General features: G+C 31.5%; 4 protein-coding genes across 4 annotated transcripts in view; 2 read left to right on the forward strand and 2 right to left on the reverse strand.

The window, feature by feature from the left end:
- The window catches only part of LOC128396528 (cell adhesion molecule DSCAM-like), a 34,178-nt gene extending 27,276 nt beyond the window's left edge, over window positions 1–6,902 (forward strand). Inside the window, exons 14-18 of the mRNA XM_053357161.1 lie at window positions 548–739; window positions 3,290–3,583; window positions 4,514–4,687; window positions 4,834–5,033; window positions 6,469–6,902. Coding sequence (XP_053213136.1) covers window positions 548–739; window positions 3,290–3,583; window positions 4,514–4,687; window positions 4,834–5,033; window positions 6,469–6,576 — 968 coding nt within the window. The 3' untranslated portion in view covers window positions 6,577–6,902. The remainder of the gene's footprint in view (window positions 1–547; window positions 740–3,289; window positions 3,584–4,513; window positions 4,688–4,833; window positions 5,034–6,468) is intronic.
- An 808-nt stretch (window positions 6,903–7,710) lies between these two features.
- On the reverse strand, window positions 7,711–12,303 carry LOC128397206 (uncharacterized). The gene is made up of 2 exons (XM_053357896.1): window positions 11,364–12,303; window positions 7,711–7,952 (listed from the first exon to the last, which is right to left on the reverse strand). The coding sequence occupies exons 1-2, from the start codon at window positions 12,301–12,303 to the stop codon at window positions 7,711–7,713; spliced, it is 1,182 nt and encodes a 393-aa protein (XP_053213871.1).
- Window positions 12,304–17,319: 5,016 nt separating this feature from the next.
- Window positions 17,320–18,107, reverse strand: LOC128397503 (biogenesis of lysosome-related organelles complex 1 subunit 1-like). The gene is made up of 3 exons (XM_053358273.1): window positions 17,972–18,107; window positions 17,769–17,901; window positions 17,320–17,696 (listed from the first exon to the last, which is right to left on the reverse strand). Exons 1-3 carry the CDS (start codon window positions 18,103–18,105, stop codon window positions 17,589–17,591), a joined length of 375 nt encoding a protein of 124 aa, XP_053214248.1. The 5' UTR covers window positions 18,106–18,107; the 3' UTR covers window positions 17,320–17,588.
- A 710-nt stretch (window positions 18,108–18,817) lies between these two features.
- On the forward strand, window positions 18,818–21,950 carry LOC128397322 (protein MTO1 homolog, mitochondrial-like). Its single transcript, XM_053358072.1, is given in 7 exon segments — window positions 18,818–19,268; window positions 19,271–19,759; window positions 19,762–20,595; window positions 20,702–20,870; window positions 20,939–21,054; window positions 21,505–21,662; window positions 21,740–21,950. Coding segments are annotated over 7 exon segments (1,950 nt in total). The 5' UTR covers window positions 18,818–19,189; the 3' UTR covers window positions 21,845–21,950.
- The last annotated feature ends 2,202 nt before the right edge of the window (window positions 21,951–24,152 follow it).

Genomic DNA, 24,152 nt, shown 5'->3' on the forward strand with positions numbered 1-24,152 from the left:
TGTTTCTGTTTAATTGATTCTTAATTAGTGTTAATTATCTTGTAATTTTTTGTCTTCTTCTCTTTAAATAGTTTCAACTGGTCAATTCTATTTATAAATTGTGAGAAAATTGTAATTAGTCTTGTTCTTCTACTTGATGATTAAAAACAAAATGGTCATTCTATTTGAATGGATAAGAAAAATATTCTTTTGCTATATTTTAAAGAGAAGAGAATTTAATTTTTTTTCTTTTCTTTTTTCAAGGATAATGTATTTATTTTATTCTTTTACTAAGAATAGAATTTGATCTTCTTCCCTTTTGGTTTACATGTGAAATTGAATAGAAGTTAATATGTTGAAAGTTTAAAGAAGATCAATGAAATTGAAATGGAACAACATTGAATAAAAATCAAGTCAAGTGAATATTATATTACATTCAATGGTTCCAATGGTAATAATGTTTACCAGAATATCTTGTTGGGCCTTAGAATTGTGATAATACATGTGATAAAAAGTGTTTATTTCTCATCCATTTTCTTATTCTTTTTTTTTATTCTTCTCCATTCAGGATTCAAAGTGTTCCTACGACAAAGTTCTAGCGATTTTAAAACTCACGAGACTCTGGAGGACGGAAAATTGACCTCACACATTATAAGGTCACTTCATTGTGGAACCAAATATACAATTTATATGATCTCATTCAATGAAATTGGTGAAAGTGAACCAAGTGAAGCTTTATCATTCCAAACTGAAGGAGGAGGTAAGAATATCTCTCATCTCTCCCATTTCCATGTTACCAAATTGCCAACCGAAAATTTCAATTCAATTCAATGTGAATAACTTTGAGAAAATTCAACAGAATTAAATTGAAACAATCAAATTGAAATATATTACATGGACCATATCCAGAGAGAGTCTTAACATTATCAACTTGTTAATGATAATATATTTCATTTGTCTGTTTATACATGAGAATCTGATGATAATAATGATGATGTGAATGATAATCATCATCATCATCATTACCAAGATATATTAATACATATACAAACCATTAAAAACATTGGTTAAGATGAAAAATTCATCTCTCAATGAATTTTTTTTCTCTCACCATAAATTCAATCTACAACTTTACACCCCAACAAATCAACTAATATTTAATAATTTGTTTCCATTCAATTTAAGTTGATTAATAGTTGTATGTGTAACCATTTAACATGAAAATTTACAGGTTTATCATCAGTGATGATGATAATATTTTAAGATTGTTCTTGGATACATACAGATGATAAATAGATATATATTTTTTTCACTCCCTCAATGAAAAAAGGAGTAAGTTACCAAGGGATGAAAACTTTGATCGTTGTTGTTGTTGACATTTGAAACGATTCCAAGGCAAATTATTAATAATATTTTTCTCCATCAATGGTTATTAATCAAACTGTGATTCAACATAACACAAGAGATTCAAAGAAAAACAAAATGATTCTGACTATTTGTAATCATTTACAATGAGAGAGAAATGTAGATATTCAATACTTATCATTATTGAATCAAAATTCTGGGTAAAGTTGTTTAGCTTAATCATATTGATGAAGATAATGATGATGTTACATGATGATGAATATTATTGGGAAGAGAGAGAGAGAGAGAAAAATTGGCAAAAGTATCAAGTAACATTGTGATTGAATTAATTGCTAGTTTATAAGTTGATTCCCTGTTTATCCTCATCCTTTATTTTTCATCTTCTCAATCTGATATATTTAATGATATGATTAAAACAGTAATTGTATCTTATTTCATTGACAGAAAACTTTCATTTGATTGTGTTATTAAAGGTTTTCTCATCAAATTAACACATAATCTTAATTGTGATGGTGATTAAATTGCATATTACAATCTAATGTTGCACATGATCAAATATCAAATCAACTACTATTTGATTACAATCAAATACATTGATTACTATTAAATAGTTGATTGTAATGGGTTGATTAATGGTAACACTAATTCATTTTGATAATATTAATAATAATCATAAATGTTGTAAATTAGAATCATAATTCAATTGAATTGATTTACTTTTTGTCTTCCTTTAAATTGCCCCAATCATATTGAATTAACTAAACTATTATTTCAACATTGTTGTCATTAGTTAATCAATCAGAATCCTTGATAATATAACAATCTGATTGAATGAAACTTACCCTCAGGCTATGCTATTATTATCTTATGATGAAATGCTGATAAATTTTGATATTATCATCATGTTATTATCATGATTATTATTTACTAACTTGTATTAGTTAATTTTATCTAATCAAAGATTACATTGATATCGTTAATTATCATGGGAACATGATAATAATTTTCTTAGTTAATAAGCTTAATTTCAAATGTATTTAATAGTAAATAGTTACGATGTTGGAATAAGTAAAAAAAAAATATATCGAAATGATTAATTCTGATTAAATCGTAATCTTCATTGAACATTTAATCTTCTAGCCAGTTCTGTATCATTAGCAGAATCAAAGATTAAACTAATCATATTGATAAAAAATCATTTATATTAATTATTTAATCATTAAGAAAACAACAAATTAACAAATACGGTTATTGATCTGATTATAACCATTGGATGATTAGTTTTATATTTAATCAGATGATTAAGATAATTATTTAAAAGATAATATTATTTTCTTATTTGAAAACTCAATTTACTCCCTGATTCAATTCTGTTTGTTAATCAACAATCAAAACTTTGCCTCCAGTTAATCAAGAAAAATAAAATCTTCAAGAGTTTCAATGATAATCTTTGATAATTAGCCAATCTTATTATCTTAATTAACTAAAAACTAAATATATATTTTCATCATTAACGAGAAGATTAATTGTTTACAATTGCAATTGTATCAAAATAAATGTAATGATAATTTTTAAGGACAATTGATTAAGCCAATTGTAGCTTAATTTTGTTTTGTTTTTTTTTGTTTCGTTTATTTGGTTGATTATTGTGATGGGTTGACCAACAAGCTTGACCATTAATTATTGTCTATTATATTATAGATTGATATATAAGCTTTTCCATCCTCATCCTTATTTATTGGTCACTCTTGTTTATTATCATGATCTTCTTGATTTCTCCTCTAGGATCAATTAGGTTTAAAGCTTTTTCCTTACCCCCATTAATGGTGATTGGTTACAATTAAAATTAATATTAGATTAACTCTGATTTTTTCTCATCATCTTTTGTTTTATCTTTTTCTACTCTCTCTCTCTCTCTCTCTCTCTCTCTCTCTCTCTATTTTAGCTCCCATTGCTCCAGATAAAAGTTCATTGCTCCACATCAATTCAACATTCATCTTACTTCAATTGTCTTCATGGCGAACCACTTCCTGTCCTATCAACAATTTCATCGTCCAATACAAAGAGCAGGGTAACGTTGAATGGATCCTTGTCTCGAATACAATTTCATCAGTTTCAGATCAGTTCCTCGTTTCCGGTTTACATGCAGCCACTTGGTATAATTTACTTATTGCTGCTCAAAGTGATGCAGGATCAACGGAAGCAGAATATTTTTTTGCCACTCTAACGGAACAAGGAGGTAATCATTATTATCTAATCATCATGATGATAATTATATCACCCTAATAATCAACAATTCTCAACATTGTCACACAATTATCTTTATCCATCATCAGTTGGATTATTATGATTATCCAAGGTTAAAGATTCATAATCGATATCATCTTAGTCTATTGATGTTTTTTAATTGAGTTTGTAGTAATAGTTTTCATTTGATTTTCCCTCTTCTCTCTATGCACCTTAATCATCACGATGATGATCAAATCTAATTCAGATTCTAATTTGAGTAATCGTAATAATCTTTCAATCAAGTTATCTATTCAATCTAATCTTTATATCTCTCTATTATATTATATTCGGTCAGAATTTTATCTCTTCTTCTCGAAAATCTAATAGGTCATTAGTTGACATTATTTTCTCTCCCTATCAACTAAATAACACTCGACATTTCATTCAATATATTCATTCATTCAATTCTATTCTTTCATGTTATTCTATCTCTTTTTTCTTTATCATCATCATCATCATTTTCATTCCTTATAATCAATTGATCGTTGTGAATGTTATGAATGCAGAATCTTGAACGTTAGACTTTTTTTTCTGCTGCTTCCATTGGTTTCCTTTTCTTGGACCCAATTGATTGATTAAATTGTCTTTATCTTCATCTTTGTCTCATTCTTATATTTGTTTTCTTCATCCCTTTTCATCATCTTCTCCCTTTTTTCTTCTTTAACTTTATCATCTTTATACTCTCTCTCTTTCTCGTCCTTTTAAATTATCTGTGAATAACCATAGGAAATGTTCATAGGCACTTAATCAAATGATCTTTTTGGATCGATTCTATTCATAATTAAGAGTGACACATATACACTGTTTGTTTATATTCACAAGATAAACTTTCACCCATTTAAACTAATTCATGTGATTGTATCTCTTTGACATAACATAGGAACCATTTCACCAATGTCCGTATCCTCGAACCCTGATGAACATCGTTTACGACGTTATGTCCAAATGGTCTTACCAGTGACCACCGTTTTTATATCGTTACTTGTTGTCGTTATATTTATACTTTTCTTTGGATTTAGAAAAAATCGTAACATGTCAACGGTAAATAATTTAAGTGAGTAATTCTAAACATTAATAGTACTTTTATTAGTCTAAGCAACAATTTAGCCTTAAGGCTTTGATTGTGAAATTTGTTTTTCTACTTTTGTATTTTAATTCTGAATTTCATATTTCTCTTTCTCTCATCTTAATCAATTTTAGATGATCAAGTGTCACCAAAGGCTGCAGATAATATTTCAATGTCTTCCACCAAAGTCGTTTATGAAACTGTCCAAAGAGATGAACGAACCAGCGTTTACTGTCCATCTCCTTATGCAACAACTCGAGTCTCACTTTATTTTCAAGATAATCCAATGAAACTACAAACAAATGAAAACTCATATGATATGCCTTTACTCAAGGTATTCTGTTTATCCGATCATCCTTTTCATCATCCTCATCCTTTTCCACCCACATAAAACCTTTCAACTCGAGACTAAAAGTTCATTTTTTTTTACTTGCTAAAATCAAGATATCATCTTGTTATCTTCCGATCTCTCTCATGGATAACACAATCCCAGTGACTTTTGATACACAATTACATTACTTTCTCAGTATATCAACTTAATCTATACTCGATTCTGTCATTTCAGTTCAGCTCAGTTCTGTTTTATCTGCTTCTATTTTCATCTCTCATTTTTTTATTCCAATCTTTGTCTCCATCCTTTTTTCATATCCAACTCAATTAGGCTTGTTAATTGTTTGACATGATTAATCAAAGGAGGATAGCCAAAATGTGGGATTTTTTGCTGAACTTTTCCGAATTTTTCGAAATAGGTATCAATCGAAAGCTCTCGGTGAGCTGAGTTGAACGGTCTGATCAGAATAAAAAAATTATTTTTCCCTTGGGAATTAAATGTAACTTTTTTGGGACACCATGATGCACCGATCGGACCCAATTTTTTAGATGTAACTTTTTATGACGAGTTCAACGATGTACTCAGTTTAGTTATAGACCCCCGCGTTTTTGAATTATAACCGTTTTTTTGATATTTTTCATGGAAACAAACTAAACTTAGCGGTGGCATTCCTTTGGGACCATATGATGCACCGATCAGACCTTATTTTTCTAGACCTACTTTTTATGGCCAACTCAAATATACCAATAACTTTTCTCTCGACCCCCGCGTTTTTGAGAAATTCTGGTTTTTCAGTATTTTCCACGGAAACAAACTAAACTTAGCGGTGGCATTCCTTTGGGACCATATGATGCACCGATCAGACCTTATTTTTCTAGACCTACTTTTTACAAGCTATCTGATAACGTGAAAAGATACGCCATAACCTCGCGCGTTTTCATGTTATTGTTATCATTATCTTATTATATGATATTATGTATATAAATAGCGAAAACCCAGAATTACTCAAAAACGCGGGGGTCGAGAGAAAAGTTATTGGTATATTTGAGTTGGCCATAAAAAGTAGGTCTAGAAAAATAAGGTCTGATCGGTGCATCATATGGTCCCAAAGGAATGCCACCGCTAAGTTTAGTTTGTTTCCATGAAAAATATCAAAAAAACGGTTATAATTCAAAAACGCGGGGGTCTATAACTAAACTGAGTACATCGTTGAACTCGTCATAAAAAGTTACATCTAAAAAATTGGGTCCGATCGGTGCATCATGGTGTCCCAAAAAAGTTACATTTAATTCCCAAGGGAAAAATAATTTTTTTATTCTGATCAGACCGTTCAACTCAGCTCACCGAGAGCTTTCGATTGATACCTATTTTAAAAAATTCGGATTAATAGGCAATTTTGGCTATCATCCTTTGTCTTTTCTTTTCTTTTCTTTCACAGAATCATCCAAATAACCGATCTCTCTATGAATATCAAGGTACAACTAGTGGATCTTGTGAGAATAGTAATTTACTTGATATTAATCATGAGCCGATATTTTCAAGATGACACTAACATGATAATCATCATCATTATCCGGATTAACATTTAATTATCTAATGATAATAATACTGAAAAGTTTGGTAACAGTAAACATGGATTAATTGTTTGGAAAGGATTGGACAAAAAATCAACTTTTAAAGGTTTAATTTAACGTGGAACCAAAACTTGACGATTAAACCATGGAAAGAGCTTAAATCAACATTTGATTGGTTTGACAATTAAAATCGCTTTGATTTAAATGGTTCATGATTTCTTTGATTTAAGCGACAATTTTTGTCGAAATAATCTTTCCCAAAGAAAAAATTGATGACCATTTAATTCACAAATTGATTGTTTGATAATTTAATTTCGATATCAAAGGAGCAAGAAACTAACTCGGTTCATCTTAAAGCAATAGCAATGAGCGAATCAATTTAATTGGAAATTGTTTATCAATCGATTGTATTGATAATTTTAATTACGATACATTTATGTGCCTTTTAATTTGAATCCATTTATTTTCATTTCCAATTGAATTGTTTTTTTTTTCTTGTTTTCGCAATAAAATGTAAATAAATTGTTCACTCGCAATTATAATTGTAAAGAAAATCATTTCTATTGTAAATAAACATCGAAATCGTAACCATTTCATCTGATCGATCATTTGGTCAATCAATTAATTTATTTCGTGGAATTAATTTCACTTTTATTTTCTCTTTATTAACAAGAGAAATTACTGATTTTCGATCATTAACTTGGACAATTTGTTGTGAAGATTTTTTTAAAGAAATTTATTATTTTCTTGGATAATTAAACAAGAGAAAGTAACAATTTAGCTCTTTTAACTTGTTCTTCCTACCTTTAACCACTGAACTTGAATTCAACATGGTTAAATTGGAAAAGTTTCATTGATTTAACAATTGCTGGAAATTCAAATAATACTTGACTAGTGAAGGATTTCTGATTAGTTTAATCTTCACTTTTTGTTGTTTCTTTGTGTGAGTTGATGTCCCTTTGTTTTTCTCAATCATTTGTGTAGAACTGGTTTCCTTTTTTAACGTTCCGATTAATAATGATGAGAAAAGGTTAATAATATAATAATTGGCGAAAATATAATATAATAAAGAAGAAATAAAAAGATGATGGAATGTGAGACCAACACTAAGACCAATTTTTGGATATGATTGTTTGAGTTAAACTGTTCACTTGTGGTCCAATCAATGGATTCATTTGAGCCATGTAAGTGAACAGCCAAGTTGAATAACAAGCGACCGCAGTGATTATCAACATGGTCTGAATTACTCCTCTGTCTGATGATCGAGGGACAAACATCGGCAAAACACCTCCAACTGCTCCCCAGAAAGCAGTGAAAATGATGATAACAGGAATGGAAGCAGGCATAACTATAATAACGAAAATAGTAATAATATATCCAATAAACACCACAGAACCACTTTGTCAACAATCAGAAAAAGGGACAAATCTAAACAAAATTCACAAAACATAAGGAAAGAGAAAAATTTTAAACACAATTAGTTTAAAGATTCAAGCAAATAGATAATCAGATTTAACAATAGATGGACATCTAATTAACATGTAATGATAAGACTCACCTTAGAAAAATAGACAACAATTAAAACTTAACAATTTAATTGTGACAATAACCTTGTCAATGGAAAACAATCAAAGCCTTTGATTCAAAGGCCTAATGATTATCAAAGAAAGAGATTCCGTTTCCATGGTTACGTGTTGACCGCGATTTTTGAGTGAATTAAATTAACAATTTTTTCGTTGGTTATAATTTAACCAACTTTAATTTTAATTAATATTCATCATCACAAACTAATTTAATTTCTTGATATAATTGTAATTAGTTATTCAATTCAGGAGTAAATTTTATTAACAAATTTTGTTTTCTAAATTCCTCTCCTGTGCCGTCATCTGTTGGAATAGAAAGTTAATGGTAAACAAATTTTCTCTATTTCATTTAACTCTCATCTTTGCTTTTGATTCTAATTGTTGCAAGTTTATTTTCTTCTGGAGATGACGATCCCCGAATCCATTTTCTTTCCTCAACAAGAGCGTTTGGAATCGGATTGTTAATTGTTGTGATTATCTTTTTTCGTAATTTTCAGTGCTTCTAATTTAATGAGAATCACGGGAATTCAAGATAATCTTATTGCTTTATTTGAATGAATGAAAAGAACAATTTGATCTACCCGATGCTAGAATGTTATTGGAAGAAATTAGAATCTAAGGTAAATTAGATCAAAAAGTTGATTTTTCATTTTCATCATTTTTTTCTAATTCTAAATTGTTGCTCCCACAGTTTATTATGAGAAATTGATTTAGAGGGAGAAAATACAACTAAAAAAGAAAAGCAATTGATGATCCCAGAAGATTTTAATTACTTTGACAATCCACTTCGATTACCTAATGAGTCGCGTGAATTATTATCTAAACAAATACCAACATCGGTAAGCTAATTGTAACAATTGTAGCAAAATCATTGGATTGTCGATAGAATAAAAAAGTTTCTTCAGATTGAATTTAACATGGGAGTCTATGGACAATGACGGGTTTTGGCCTGGTACCCACCCAAAAACTATTCAGGACAATGTCATGGAAACTCAGTTACATGTTTTCCTTTTAGTTATAAACAATATAAAATAATGATTTTTTTAAATTTTTCTATAGTCTCTGAGTACCAGGCTAAAACCCGTCATTGTCCATAGACTCCCATGTTAAATTCAATCTGAAGAAACTTTTTTATTTCTTGTCCGATTTTGATCAAAAGGGTCTTAAATTGATTGTAATAGCATAATTAATCAATTTGTTTAACAATCAAATCAAAAGAAAACCTCTATTAATTATGGTCGAGGTGTACAAAAAATTTTATCCAATTCTTTTTTCTCGATTTTCAGAAAATCCTATTACTTAATTCCTGGCCGAATTTTTATTAATTAAACTTTTTCATTCTTATCTAAATGACTATTTAAAACAAAAAAGTAAAATCAAAAAGGTCTTTCTTTTCATTTATAATCAAAAAACTAGTGTACGAAAAATTTTGTCACCCACTATATTTCATCATGAAATTTTCATGATATTGGAATCAGTTCAGTAGAAAACTCACATTTTTGGTTACCCTCCTTTATTGTTTATTTTACGAGCGATTTGAGAGACTTTTGATTGAAATCAGATGAAAAGAAATTATTTACAGTGTTTTCCATTTGAATTCACCTTCTTTTGCTTATGAAAAAATATGATTTGCAAAAGAATTGACATCCCTTGGGAGATTAAGAGATTAGCCTTTCAACTTTCGCATTCGAGTTAACATGTTTCTCATTTCGGAAAACGAGATTTGCAGTCGAAATGACCTTTCCTCGTTTTGTCTTTGTAGAGCTCAAGTTAAAATTAATTTTTTTACAGTAAATTTCAGTTTTTCTAATAAATCTAAATTAATTAAATCATAGAAACTGAATTCCAATAATTATTTCAAATTTTTTCATAAAAACTGAAATTTACTGTAAAAAAATTAATTTTAACTTGAGCTCTACAAAGACAAAACGAGGAAAGGTCATTTCGACTGCAAACCTCGTTTTCCGAAATGAGAAACATGTTAACTCGAATGCGAAAGTTGAAAGGCTAATCTCTTAATCTCCCAAGGGATGTCAATTCTTTTGCAAATCATATTTTTTCAATAGCAAAAGAAGGTGAATTCAAATGGAAAACACTGTAATAAAGAAAGAGATTGAGCCATACATATATTTTATAGAATCTTCTTAGTTGCGACTTAATTTTGTCTTGAAAATTTCGCTCATCACTTGGATAAAATTGCCAGATTAATACAACGAATATGAATGTAAACCAAGAAAAGAAAATCAATTGATTGACCAAATAAACGATCAGATGAAATGGTTACGATTTTGATGTTTATTCGCAATAGAAATACTTTTCTTTATTGATATTTATACAATTATAATTGTGAGTGAACAATTTATTCATATTGTAGTAAGAAAAAAAGGAAAAAAAATGTAGATAAATTTCCCTTTGAGAATTGTTTTCACGAAAATTGTTTTTTAAATAAAAGAAAATCATGAACCATTTACTGCGTGACCAATAATAACTTATTTTTTTAAATACCCTGTAACTTCTTTAACTCTGATTCAAACTTAACAATTCAGTAAAGAATCAAACACTAGACTTGCAAGTTAAATATCCATTCTTACAAAATGATTTTCAATCTACAGGGTGAGTGCCTCAAGGCTACAAACGCGGCCAGCGAATAATATTTGATAGTTAAAATCCTACAAAAAAAAACCTGAAATTTACGAAAATTAAGCATTTAATTAGTTGATAGCTAATTTTCTTGGGAAGTTATGCAAAAAATTGAGATCAATAACGAAAGGTATTTCTATTTAGCATACGAAAAATTTTGTCATCCACCATAGGTACCGATCAAAAGCTATTGGTAAGTTGAGGCGAACAGTCGGATCAGAATAAAAAAGTTCTTTTTCTCTTGGAAATTGAAAACAACCTCTACAGGACACCATGATGCTCATGATCAGAACAGCTTTAATAACGAGTTCAGGGAAGGGAAATTACAATAAGTTCAAATTACAAATAATTAGGTGTGGACGATTGTTGCACTTGTAAATTAGATCAACTTAACAATAGTTCGCTAAGACCCTCAGAATTGCAGGGTGTTAAATATCAATAGGTTGAGAGGGAAATGGAGATAACATCCAAAAATGGTTTAATCGATAGGAATGAGATGTAAGAACCATAAAATTAGAATTTCTATTTAAACTAACTCGCATTAAGCGGTCCACCACCAGCACTACCACCGGTCAATCCACCAAGACCACGATCACCAAGATCACCATTACCACCATCACCACCGGTCAATCCACCAGGACCATCGGTGAATCCACCAGGACCACCACCACCAAGACCATCGGTCAATCCACCAGGACCACCACCACCAAGACCATCGGTCAATCCACCAGGACCACCACCACCAGGACCACCGGTCAATCCACCAGGACCACCACCACCAAGACCATCGGTCAATCCACCAGGACCACCACCACCAGGACCACCGGTCAATCCACCAGGACCACCACCACCAAGACCACCGATCAATCCACCAGGACCACCACCACCAAGACCACCGATCAATCCACCAAGACCACCACCAACACCGGCCAATGCACCAAGATCACCATTATCACCACCACCACCGGTCAATCCACCAGGACCACCACCACCAAGACCATCGGTCAATCCACCAGGACCACCACCACCAGGACCACCGGTCAATCCACCAGGACCACCACCACCAAGACCACCGATCAATCCACCAAGACCACCACCAACACCAGCCAATGCACCAAGATCACCATTATCACCACCACCACCGGTCAATCCACCAGGACCACCACCACCAAGACCATCGGTCAATCCACCAGGACCACCACCACCAGGACCACCGGTCAATCCACCAGGACCACCACCACCAAGACCACCGATCAATCCACCAGGACCACCACCACCAAGACCACCGATCAATCCACCAAGACCACCACCAACACCGATCAATCCACCAAGACCACCAACACCAGGACCATCGGTCAATCTACGAGGACCACCACCACCAAGACCACCGATCAATCCACCAAGACCACCATCAACACCACCACCGGTCAATCCACCATGAGAATTCTGGCAGGATATAGATGACAAAAGCCCCATAAAAATGATGATTAACAAGAAAGAAATAAAATTCATACGAAGATTGCTATCCATGATTTTTTTATTGAACAATTTAAATTTTGACTATTGGAAGTTACTTGTCACTAATTCAGTTGGAAATTATATTATTATCTTCACATCGAAAGGTTTTCCTTTTATACAACTTTCTCCCAATTTAAATTTTTTGTTTTCGTCTCGATAAAGTCTCCTGAATAAACTCAACCCAAAATTCATCTACGTAGATGTAAATTGATAAGTCAATAGCAAACTAAACCCTCAAAAGTATACAGGGTGTTTTTATTTGTACTCCCGACGTTTGAATTGCCATAGTTTTCAACGAATGATTTCAGAGACTCGACTTCAATAGCGAGCTAATCGTGAGTTTAAATCGCAAAATCTAAAAGCAATTTTTACATTGTTTTCTATAGTCAGATTAAACTCGATAACGTTTTTTATCCTCGCAAAATGAAGGGCAAGTTTTAAAATGACTTTTACCTTTCCTCTAAAGCCACAGCTTCATAACCTCTTAACTTTCCTTTGAGATTACTTCACAAATATCCACCTTTCTATGTTCATACTATGCTTAAGTCATTCGAGAGTGTTTGGCTTTTATTGTAAGACAAAAATCGTGAGTTCAAATACAAACACCCTGTACTCTGTGAATGCATTTAGTTGTTTGAGTGAAAACTCCAGAGTAAACTGATCCCATTAGAATCTAATGATTAGATTCTCCAAGTTTAATCATCTGCATGTGCGTAACGATCTCATATCTGGTAGTTAGACTTTAGCTTTCAAGTGCTTCTAATTACATTCTGTAATAATAGAATTAGTCTCTTGATGTCTTGAACGATATTGGAAATCGGACTTTTGAGAATGAAAATTTCGAGTATTTTTCCAACTCATATGAGAGATAATTACTCAAAGATTGTTTCTCTTTTTAGAACGACTGATCATCCAAGGAAATAATTATATATTCGCGTCCAATACCGCAAAAGTTGATTTGAAAAGACCAGCAATTATCTCTTATTTTTTTGTTCTCAATTGTAATTGATAAACATTCAATAGGTGGGGAGACGTTTGTGTATACAACTTTCTCCCAATTTAAACTTTTTGTTTGCGTCTCCATTAAGGTCCCTGAATAAACTCAATCCTAAATGACTAAATGTTTATGTATAATATTTCGAATCAATAGAAATTAAACTCTCAAAAAGTATACAGGGTGATTTATTTTGTGCTTTTGACATTTGAAATGCCTTAGCTTTGCAACAAATGATTTTAAAGACTTGACTTTTACCCCAGTAAAAAGCTGATCGTTAGTTTAAATCGAAAAGTCGTACTAGCCCATATAGAGTGCGATTGAACTCGAGAACACTTCTTATTCTTGTGGAAATTAAGCCCGAATTTTCTAATGATAAAAGATTGTTTTTTGAACTTTTCTCTTAATCAACAGCTTCCAAACCTCTGAAGACTCTCATTCGATTACTTAACAACGAGATCTATCTTAATATTACCATTCTTAGGCCAGTCGAAAGTATCAGGAATCCATTTTACGTTAATTAATCTAATATCATTTGAAAGCTAAGCTATTGAGCTTTAATTTCAGATATTATTGACCGCTGTTCGATGATAATAATATAAAATTTGCTAATCGAAAGTTCAAAGTTCTTCAACAATCAAGTTTAACGCAAGCTCGAAAAATTTTGTCATTACTTAGTTGGATACCTAATACGTGGCTTTATACGTAATTCATGATGAGACAAAAGTCGGGAGTTCAATTAAAAATACCCTGTACTCTATACACTCATTGACTTGTTTGAGTTGTTCTCCAAGTTTAATCATCTGCATAGTGATCATGTTATCAAATTTACGTTCAATTGATGCGTTGTTCATTATACAGAAAATAATCAGGTAATGAGATTATTGCTTTGAGCAAAAGTATTGGGAAAATTACAAATAACATAAATTATACTAAATTGACAAATTCTTTTTAAGAATTGGATTAATTATAAATCGGTAGAACACGATTTTTGTATTTTGCAAATTGAACTTAGTGCTTTCGGTATATGTCGAGTCTAAAACTATTGCCCGAAAAGTTATGAAAGTTGAGAAATTTTCGTCTATCCAAATGGCCTGGCCTATAGATTACCTTTCGAGATTCAAGTTAAAGTGATCAACTCAATTCCGCGTCAAGAAAAAGCTAAAGTTACCCAACTTAGTTATTCAATACAATACGATCACATTGATCCACGACAATTAAAACCTAATTCTAAATTGTTGCTTGCACAGCTCAATATGAGAAATTGGTTGAGAGGAAGAAAATACAAATCTATGATTTACAAAAAGAAGAGCAATTAATTATCCCAGAAGACATTAATTACTTTGACAATAGACTTCCATTACCTAATGAGTCGCGTAAACTATTATCTAAACAAAGACCAACATCGGTAAGCTAATTGTAACAATGGTAACAAAATCATTAGATTGTCAATAGAATTTAATTTAGAGATATTTAAGAATCGAAAATGATTCACCTCATTGCAAGATGTACGTCCCATGTTTCGATAAACTTTAAACTTGGTTAAAATTTCCAAGATCATATAAACCACCACCATGAATTACTCTTGCCAATTTTTGGATATTATTGTTTCGTTCGGTAACGACCAAGGTAAACAAACTAATGAATAACTCAATTCACCCGAAAAGATGATAGAGATGAAGGTGATGATAGGGAAAGGTCAATTCTTTGCCTGTGCTCTCTGTTGTTTTCACCTTCATTTTTATCTTATCTTTTCTTAATTAGATTAATTAGACAATTAGATTAATTGTCTAAACAATTGGAAAGGACTAGACAAAAAATCAACTTTTAAAGGTTTTAATTGAACGTGGAAGTAAAACTTGACGATTAAACCACAGAAAGAGCTTAAATCAACATTTTATTGGTTTGACAATCAAAATCGACTTGACTGAATTGTTCACTCAGAATTATAATTGTAGAAAAGCATTTCTATTGTAAATAAACAGCGAAATCGTATCGATTTCATCTGATCAATTGGTTGTTGAACTAATTTTCTTTTGTTGGTTTACTTGCATATTCGTTGTAATCTGCTTATTCTATCAAAGTGATGAGCGAAATTTTCAAAACAAGAATAAGTCCAATCACCGAAATTAATTAAATTTAAGTATTCACGTAATGAGACATTATTATTGAAAAATAAAATGACTTTTCAAATATCAATCTTTGGATCTTGAATTTTAAAATTTATTGATCTACATAAGTTCTTCTTATTGATACATTAATTGTGTTTAGAAGTTCAATGATTTCATAGTTAGATTATCTAAAGGTCTAATTGAAGGGCGATAAATAGGTACCAATAGGTTGAGAGGAAAGTGGAGATAACGTCCAAAAACAGTTATTTCGATAGGAATGACATGAAATGTGAATAAAATTAGTATTTTTATTTATGACCATTAGCAGGACCAAGCAGAAACGGCGTTAACAGCAGTACAAGCCCCAGAATCCTGAACGAATAGAGACAAAATCCCCACAGAAATGATGATAAACAAGAAAGCAATGTAATTCATACTAAGATTGAAACCCATGATTTTTTTGTATTAAACAAGCTAAATTTAAACTGTTGAAACGGCTTTACACTAATTCAGTTGTAATAAATTTTATTTAATTATAATCTTCACATCAAAAGGTTTTACCTTTTATACAACTTTCTCCCAATTTAAATTTTTGTTTTCATCTCAATAAAGTTCCCTGAATAAACTCAACCAAAAATTTATCTACGTAGATGTAAATTGATAAGTCAATAGAAACTAAACCCTCAAAAGTATACAGGGTGTTTTAGTTTGTTTAAAATGCCCTAGCTTTCAACGAATGATTTCAGAGACTCGACTTCAATAGCAAACTAATCGTGAGTTTAAATCGCAAAATCTAAAAGCAATTTTTAAATTGTTTTCTAGAGTCAGATTAAACTCGGTAACGTTTTGTATACTCGAAAAATGAAGAGCAAATTTTAAAATGACTTTTAGCTTTTCTCTTAAGCCACAGCTTCTTGACCTCTAAATGCTCACATGTGAATACTTCACAATGAGATCTATCTTTCTGTGTTTATATTACTATGCTTAGGTTATTCGAGAGTGTGTGGCTTTTATTGTAAAGGGTTTTCACTTAATTTCAGACAAAAAGGGAAGATACAAATAAGAGTTCTATACCTGAGATTAAATGTAAATCAAGATAAAAATTGAATTGTAGTTGATAAAATGGTCAATTGACCATTAATCTCTGGTGAGATACTCTAATTGTAATTTTCCTTTTTGTCAGAAATTAAGTGAAACATCCTTTATGAAAGCAGAATCGTGAGTTCAAATACAAACACCCTGTACTCTATGAATCCATTTAATTGTTTGAGTAAAAACTCCAGAGTAAACTGATCCAATACAATTCTCCAAGTTTAATCATCTGCATGTGCGTAACGATCTCATATCAGGTAATTAGACTTAAGCTTTCAAGTGCTTCTAATTAATAATAGAATTAGTCTCTTGATGGTATGATGTTGATGATAATTACTCAAAGATTGTTTCTCTTTTTAGAACGACTGATCATCCAAGGAAATAATTATATATTCGCGTCCAATACCGCAAAAGTTGATTTGAAAAGACCAGCAATTATCTCTTATTTTTTTGTTCTCAATTGTAATTGATAAAAATTCAATAGGTAGGGAAACTTTTGTGTAGAATCAGGTAAAAGAAATGTTGATAATGGAGAAGTTGATTGAATACTGAAAATTGCTGATGGAGTAATTAGTTGAACATAATTCGAGTCTCAATTTTTCAAAGTCGTTTATGAAACTGTCCAAAGAGATGAACGAACCAGCGTTTACTGTTCATCTTCTTATGCAACAACTCGAGTCTCACTTTACTTTCAAGATAATCCAATGAAACTACAAGCAAATGAAAACTCATATGATTTGCCTTCACTAAAGATACTCAACTTTATCAACTTTAAACTCTGTTGTTTTAAGCATTTCTTTCAATATATAATTATAATAATTTATTTATCCAACTTCTAATTTTAATTAATATTCATCATCATAAACTAATTTAATTTCTTGATATAATTGTAATTAGTTATTCAATTTAGGAGTAAAACATAGTGAAATTTAAGAGTAACGTTTTTAGAAGCGCATTCATAAACAATTGATTTGATTACTGAATTGTTAATCTTCTAGATTAATCAATTGATTTGATTGTTTGAACTTCGTTCAACTGATGGTAGATTAACTCTTTGATTGTGGACCAACTTTATAAACATATTCTAAAGCAGATGATACAAGACGAAGATCATTTTCTATACTTTTTGACCAATTTTCGACATCACCAAGTTCCTGAAGTAGAAAATGGAAGAAAATCATTTTTAATAACAGATTAGAATTTGATGTTTGGCAATTTACGATTACCTTGACTGATTTGTTTAGGCTTTGCATTACTGTTAACCATTGATTAGCCTGTTTTGAGAATTGAGTAACATTAGCGTGTAATTGTTTAGTCTCAGCATCTAATTTACGTTGATTAAGATAAGCTTGAGCCACTCTGGAAATAATAATAAGAGAAATCAAACAATTAGATGATTAATATTCATAGAAATTAGAAAATTACTTACCCATCATTAAGATGATCAACCATATGATGAGTTAATTCAACTACAGAATCAGAAGCTTCAGTTTTTTGCTTCTCAATCTCTTCTTTCCTCTCTTGTTGTTTACATTGATGTTCTTTTAACATGGAGGATAACATGATTTACTAATTTGATTTAACTTCTTTAGGACCGGTAACAGGAGCAGATGATTTATCAGTTGAATCGTTTTTCTTGATCTGATCAACTAGGGCTGACTTGTTGACACCAGGAGTATATGAATCGGTTATATCGAAATCAGAGACGAGATAATAAATTGAATCTACAAAAGCTTCATAAAGGTCGGGAATGAATCTTAGAAAAAAATTGGGAATATTGAGCACAGAAATGGTAACTGCAATGATCAGGATTGCACCATAAGTCCGATCTGGATTAAAGTGTGAATGAGAATTGGGAGCTATACTCTTGAGATGGCTGAATTGAAATGGTCTCCAGAAACAATTGACTCGACTGGTGTTGATTGAACGCTGTTGAACCAAAGATAATTGATTGGAACCCAATCGAAGCTGATTAACCTTCAAAGATGAAAATATTAATCTGCCAATACGATTACTATGTAAACAAATCATTCCATTTACACAAAAGGTAAGATTATCTCAAACCCAGAATTAGATGATCACTTCTTTGACAGGAAGTTAACTAATTTTATAACAAATTAGAATTAAATTATCACAACAATCAAGTTAATTTACTTTTGATTCAATTGAAAATTTTTTTTTCTAAATTGTTGCTCTTAAGATCAGCTGAGAAAAATTCCTCCCATGTTTCGCCATCTGACGGATTAGAAAAGAACATCAAGGTAAACACATTTTTCTCAAATAATCAAGTTAATCATCTTTGATTTAGTTTATCTTAAATTCTGATTTTTGTGTATTTATTTGAATGATATTAAATTTTATGGTTAATTGATGGAATCGGCTCTCGACGATGAGAATCATGATGATTTTGGATAATGATTTTTGGTGTTGAAGAAGATTGAATTTTCTTGTTTTGAACTTGAATTGATTGTTTTTATTTGATTGTGGAATTGGATGTATTTTAATTAACTGTTTGTTACAGATAAATTAGTTCGTGTTTATTTGTTTTCTTTGTGAATTCCCATTGGTTTTAGATTTAGTACAATTGTTGTTTTCATCTAATCAATTGAGAAATCGTTGTTGTGTTTCTTGTTGCTCTTTTATTTCAATGGTGTTACAGGTTTACCATCGGCTTTTTGGACTACATTCGAGAGCTTTTTATTCATCTCGACCTTTTTATGATGTTATCGTGGTGGACATGCAGGAGCAGAAGCAGCTTGGGCTGCTTCAAATATGTCCGCTAACACGTTACTTTTGACGCAAAAACTGTCCACCATTGGAGAGATGTCCTGTAACCCCGCGTTCGGTGGGATAGGTAAAGGTCATCTTCTTCGTGAGATTGACGCTCTTGACGGTATCTGTCCAAGAATCTGTGACATCTCTGGGATGCATTATAAGTTACTCAATCGACGTAAAGGTCCAGCAGTTTGGGGTCCAAGAGCTCAAATAGATAGAGAGCTTTACAAGAAGAATCTTCAACGTGCCATTTTTAATAAACCTCATCTATCGGTGAAAGCGGCTTCAATTGAAGATTTAATTGTTGAACCTCAAGGCGATGGTTACACTTGCAAAGGAGTTATAACATCTACTGGAGAGCGAATTGAAAGCTCATCGGTTATCATTACAACGGGTACTTTTCTTCGAGGAATGATCTTGTTGGGCTTGGAACGATTTCCTGCTGACGAATGGGCGACAAGCCATCAATTGGTTTATCTAAAACATTAGAACGAATGAATATCAAATTGGGTCGATTGAAAACTGGAACTCCACCAAGAATAGATGGTCGAACAATCGATTATTCTTCTTTAGAATGTTCTAAAGGTGACGATCCTCCGAATCCATTTTCTTTCCTCAACAAGAGCGTTTGGTTATCAGCCGCTGATCAGAAACCGACCTTTTTAACTTATACCAGTCCGGAAACAGCGAAAATAGTTCAAGACAATATTCACCTTTCAAGGCATATCCATGAAGAGATTGTCGGTGTCCGTTATTGTGCATCGATCGAGGCCAAAGTTATAAAATATCCGCAAAATAATCATCAAGTTTGGTTGGAACCAGAAGGTTTTAACTGTGATACCGTCTATCCAAATGGCCTGGCCAATGGATTACCATTCGAAGTTCAAGTTAAAGTGATCAACTCAATTCCCGGTCTAGAAAAAGCTAAAGTTACCCGACCTGGTTATTCAATACAATACGATCACATTGATCCACGACAATTAAAACCTTCCCTTGAATTGAGAAAAGTCTCTGGTCTTTTCCTTGCTGGACAAATTAACGGTACAACAGGCTACGAAGAAGCGGCCTCACAAGGAATCATCGCCGGTATCAATGCAGCTTCAAAATCTCAATCAAAAGAGGCATTAATTGTTCCCCGTTCAATTAGTTATATCGGCGTTTTGATCGATGACCTGACAACCGTCGGAGTAATTGAACCTTACCGTATGTTCACAGCTCGAGCACAATTTAGACTCTACATGAGACCAGATAATGCTGATTCACGTTTAACTCAATTAGGTAATTGTTACAACCAAATTAACCATTGAATCTTCATGAATCACATAATCACATTTATCTTCATCGTCATTCTTCATCTTTGTTTTTCTTTCTCCTGTTTTTCCAGGTTATCAACAAGGTTGTGTTTCCCAAAAACGCTACGATGTTTATTGTCAAACTAATTCAGATCTCGATTATTATAAAAGACTATTAGCTAATTATAAAAAAGATACAAGTGAATGGACTGAATTGTTGAAAGACAATTTAACTACAGCAATACGAGGGAACAAGAGAAGGTGCTTACCCTTAATTATGTTACCCAATTAATCAAAATTTAATTACATTTTCTTTTCGTATTTTTCAGTGCTCGTGATTTAATGAGAGTCGCTGGAATTCAAGATAATCTTATTGATCTATTGAGAAAAGAACAAGTTAATCTACCAGATGATAGAATATTATTGGAACGAATTAGAATCGAAGGTAAATTAGATCGGAAAAGTTAATTTTCTAAAAAGTGTAACGGTTAACTTTACATAAGCAATTGATCTTCATGACCATATTGTCTTAATTTCATCAAAATCAATTTTTTTTCTTAATTTTAATCTAATCTTCAGATGAGATAATCTTTCTGAAACCTAAACTTTTGTCGCAACTTCATATATTCAAATCCTTTTATTTGGACTTATCTTGGGTTCAACATGACCTAACGTAGAAACTAATTAATTTTCATTTTATTAATTATATTATCTTCATATTTGAAAAGTTTGAAACTAAAACTTGGACTCATCCGAAAGTTAGACCAGATTTTACTCAATTCCTAAACTTTTGTCGTGCACTGTATTTTGTTTAGAGTTCACCGTTACTCTCTTATTATCTTTTTCTAATCGTTTATCCATTTGCTAAATTAATTCTAAATTGTTGTTCCCACAGCTCAATATGAGAAATTGGTTGAGAGGGAGAAAATACAAATCTATGATTTACAAAAAGAAGAGCAATTAATTATCCCAGAAGATTTTAATTACTTTGACAATCGACTTCCATTACCTAATGAGTCTCGTGAATTATTATCTAAACAAAGACCAACATCGGTAAGCTAATTGTAACAATTTTAACAATAAAAACAGTTCAATGTTTTATAAATTATTTTCTTCTCATTCCCAATTAGATTTCAAGTGCCTCAAGGATACCAGGAGTAAGATTTTCAGCAATTACAGCTTTAATTTATATGATTAAGAGACAAGAATTGGAAAATTTGACTCAATCTCGTTAAGTGTCAATGTTATCAACTTGAATTGATAAATAGATTGTGATATTTTGTTATGTTTAATAAGAACAAAAATTAAATGAAAGAAAACGATTCATTTTTCAAGTAAAAACTTCTGAAACCCAGTTTTTCAGTTCCATCATGAATTTTAATCCAAAAAGGGTTAGAGTTTCATGGAAATAATAATTGATATTTTCTCTTCTTCTAAACTAGTGGTAAACACTTTTTGATGAATTCAGCAGCATCTCTCATTTCCTAAGAGGGAAAAAGAAGATAATTAGATTGTGGATAGAATTTAATTTAGAGATAATTAGGGAGAGAAAATGATTTACCTCATTACAAGATGTATGTCCCATGTTTCGATAGACTTTAAACTCTTCAATTTTAGAACAAGAAAATTCAGAATCAATTTTTATTTTGATTTTGTATTACTAAATTGTTAGTCTTCTAGAATAATCAATTGGTTGGATTGTTGAAGTCCCTTGAATCATTAACTTAACGACCATCATCGATAAGCTATTATAATAATTGTAATGATTGTTACAATTAAAACTGTTCAATGTTTTATAAATTATTTTCTTCTCATTTCCAATTTGATTTCAAGTGCGTTAATAATACCAGGAGTGAGATTCTCAGCAATTACAACATTAATCTATATGATTAAGAGAAAAGAATTGAAAATTTTGACTCAACCTCATTATGTTAACATTGTAATTCCTATGGTTATCATTTTGATTTGAATGCTTAAAAAAGTTGACTTTGTCTTGAAAATTATATTACTCTTTTCAAGAAAACATGATGGTTCACGAATTTTTTTGGTATTAGTTTCTATTCAATCTGTATGAAAAAAATCAGATCAAGGTACCGATTCATTTTCAAATTAGGCCGATAAACGCTACTATCAGCGTTTATTCACATGAAAATTTGTACATTAGGTTTTACCGAAACATGCTCATTACGCTAAGCTGACAAACGCTTCATAATTTTGGTTTGCTGGGACTTTAGGTTCATAAAGGTTTTCAATAAGGTTTTCAGCAATTACAGCGTTAATTTATATGATTAAGAGACAAGAATTGGAAAATTTGACTCAATCCCGTTAAGTGACAAAGTTATCAACTTGAATTGATAAATAAATTGTGATGTTTTGTTATGTTTAATAAGAACAAAAATAAAGGAAAGAAAATGATTCATTTTTTAAGTGAAAACTTGATTAAAAATCAGGAAAAATGGTTAGATTTTCATGGAAATATTAATTGATTTTTTCTCTTCTTCTAAACTAGTGGTAAACACTTTTTGATGAATTCAGCAGCATCTCTCATTTCCTAAGAGGGAAAAAGAAGATAATTAGATTGTGGATAGAATTTAATTTAGAGATAATTAGGGAGAGAAAATGATTTACCTCATTACAAGATGTATGTTAGGTTTTTCTTCGTAAAATAGAATATTCAGATTAATTATTATTTCAGTCAAAAAATTAAGAAACTTCGTCCGAAAACTAGACCGGATTTTACTCTATTTCTAAACTCGTGTAGATTGACAATAATAGACAACAATTAAAACGAAATCAATACATTGATGAATAATGCAAATGCTCTCTGATTATTTAGGCTCAGTTACAATTTGACCATTAATTTAATGGTCGGTTAACGCGATATATATCGCGGGAAAATCAATTAATAAATTCAAATTTTTGAATGAATTAAATCAAAAAATTTTTCGTTGATTATAATTTATTTATCCAACTTCAAATTTTTTATTTAAAATTCACAAATAAAATGAGAAGCTTGAGCCACTCGAGAAATAATAAGAGAAATGAAACAATTTAAATTCTAATTCAAATTGAAGGTAATCATTACCACCACGACCATGTTTTGCAAATTATTTTCTTCTCAGTTTGAATTAGTCTTCATTATTATCATCAGACAAACTAGTAGACATATTAGGCGAATCAATAACCACACCACTACCAATACCAGTCACATTGGTAGTTGTAAGCAAACCAAGCAATTCAAGCACCTTATCAACAATACTATTACCACCGAGCGCACCAAGTTTAACACCGAGCGTACCACCACCATCACCGAGCGCACCAAGTTTAACACCGAGCGTACCACCACCATCACCGAGCGCACCACCATCACCACCATTACTACTGAGCACACTGCCTAAAAACTTCAAACGGTCACCAGGTTTACCACCAAGCGCGCCACCAACAACCACATCACTATCATTATCAGCAGGAACAGGTATTGATCCTGACCCTTTTATATCACCATCATAACCCCCATTACCCACATTACCGACATTACCACCG

Source organism: Panonychus citri, unplaced genomic scaffold (assembly GCF_014898815.1).
Source record: "Panonychus citri isolate SS breed McGregor unplaced genomic scaffold, ASM1489881v1 Contig00001, whole genome shotgun sequence".
NCBI lineage: Eukaryota > Metazoa > Arthropoda > Arachnida > Trombidiformes > Tetranychidae > Panonychus > Panonychus citri.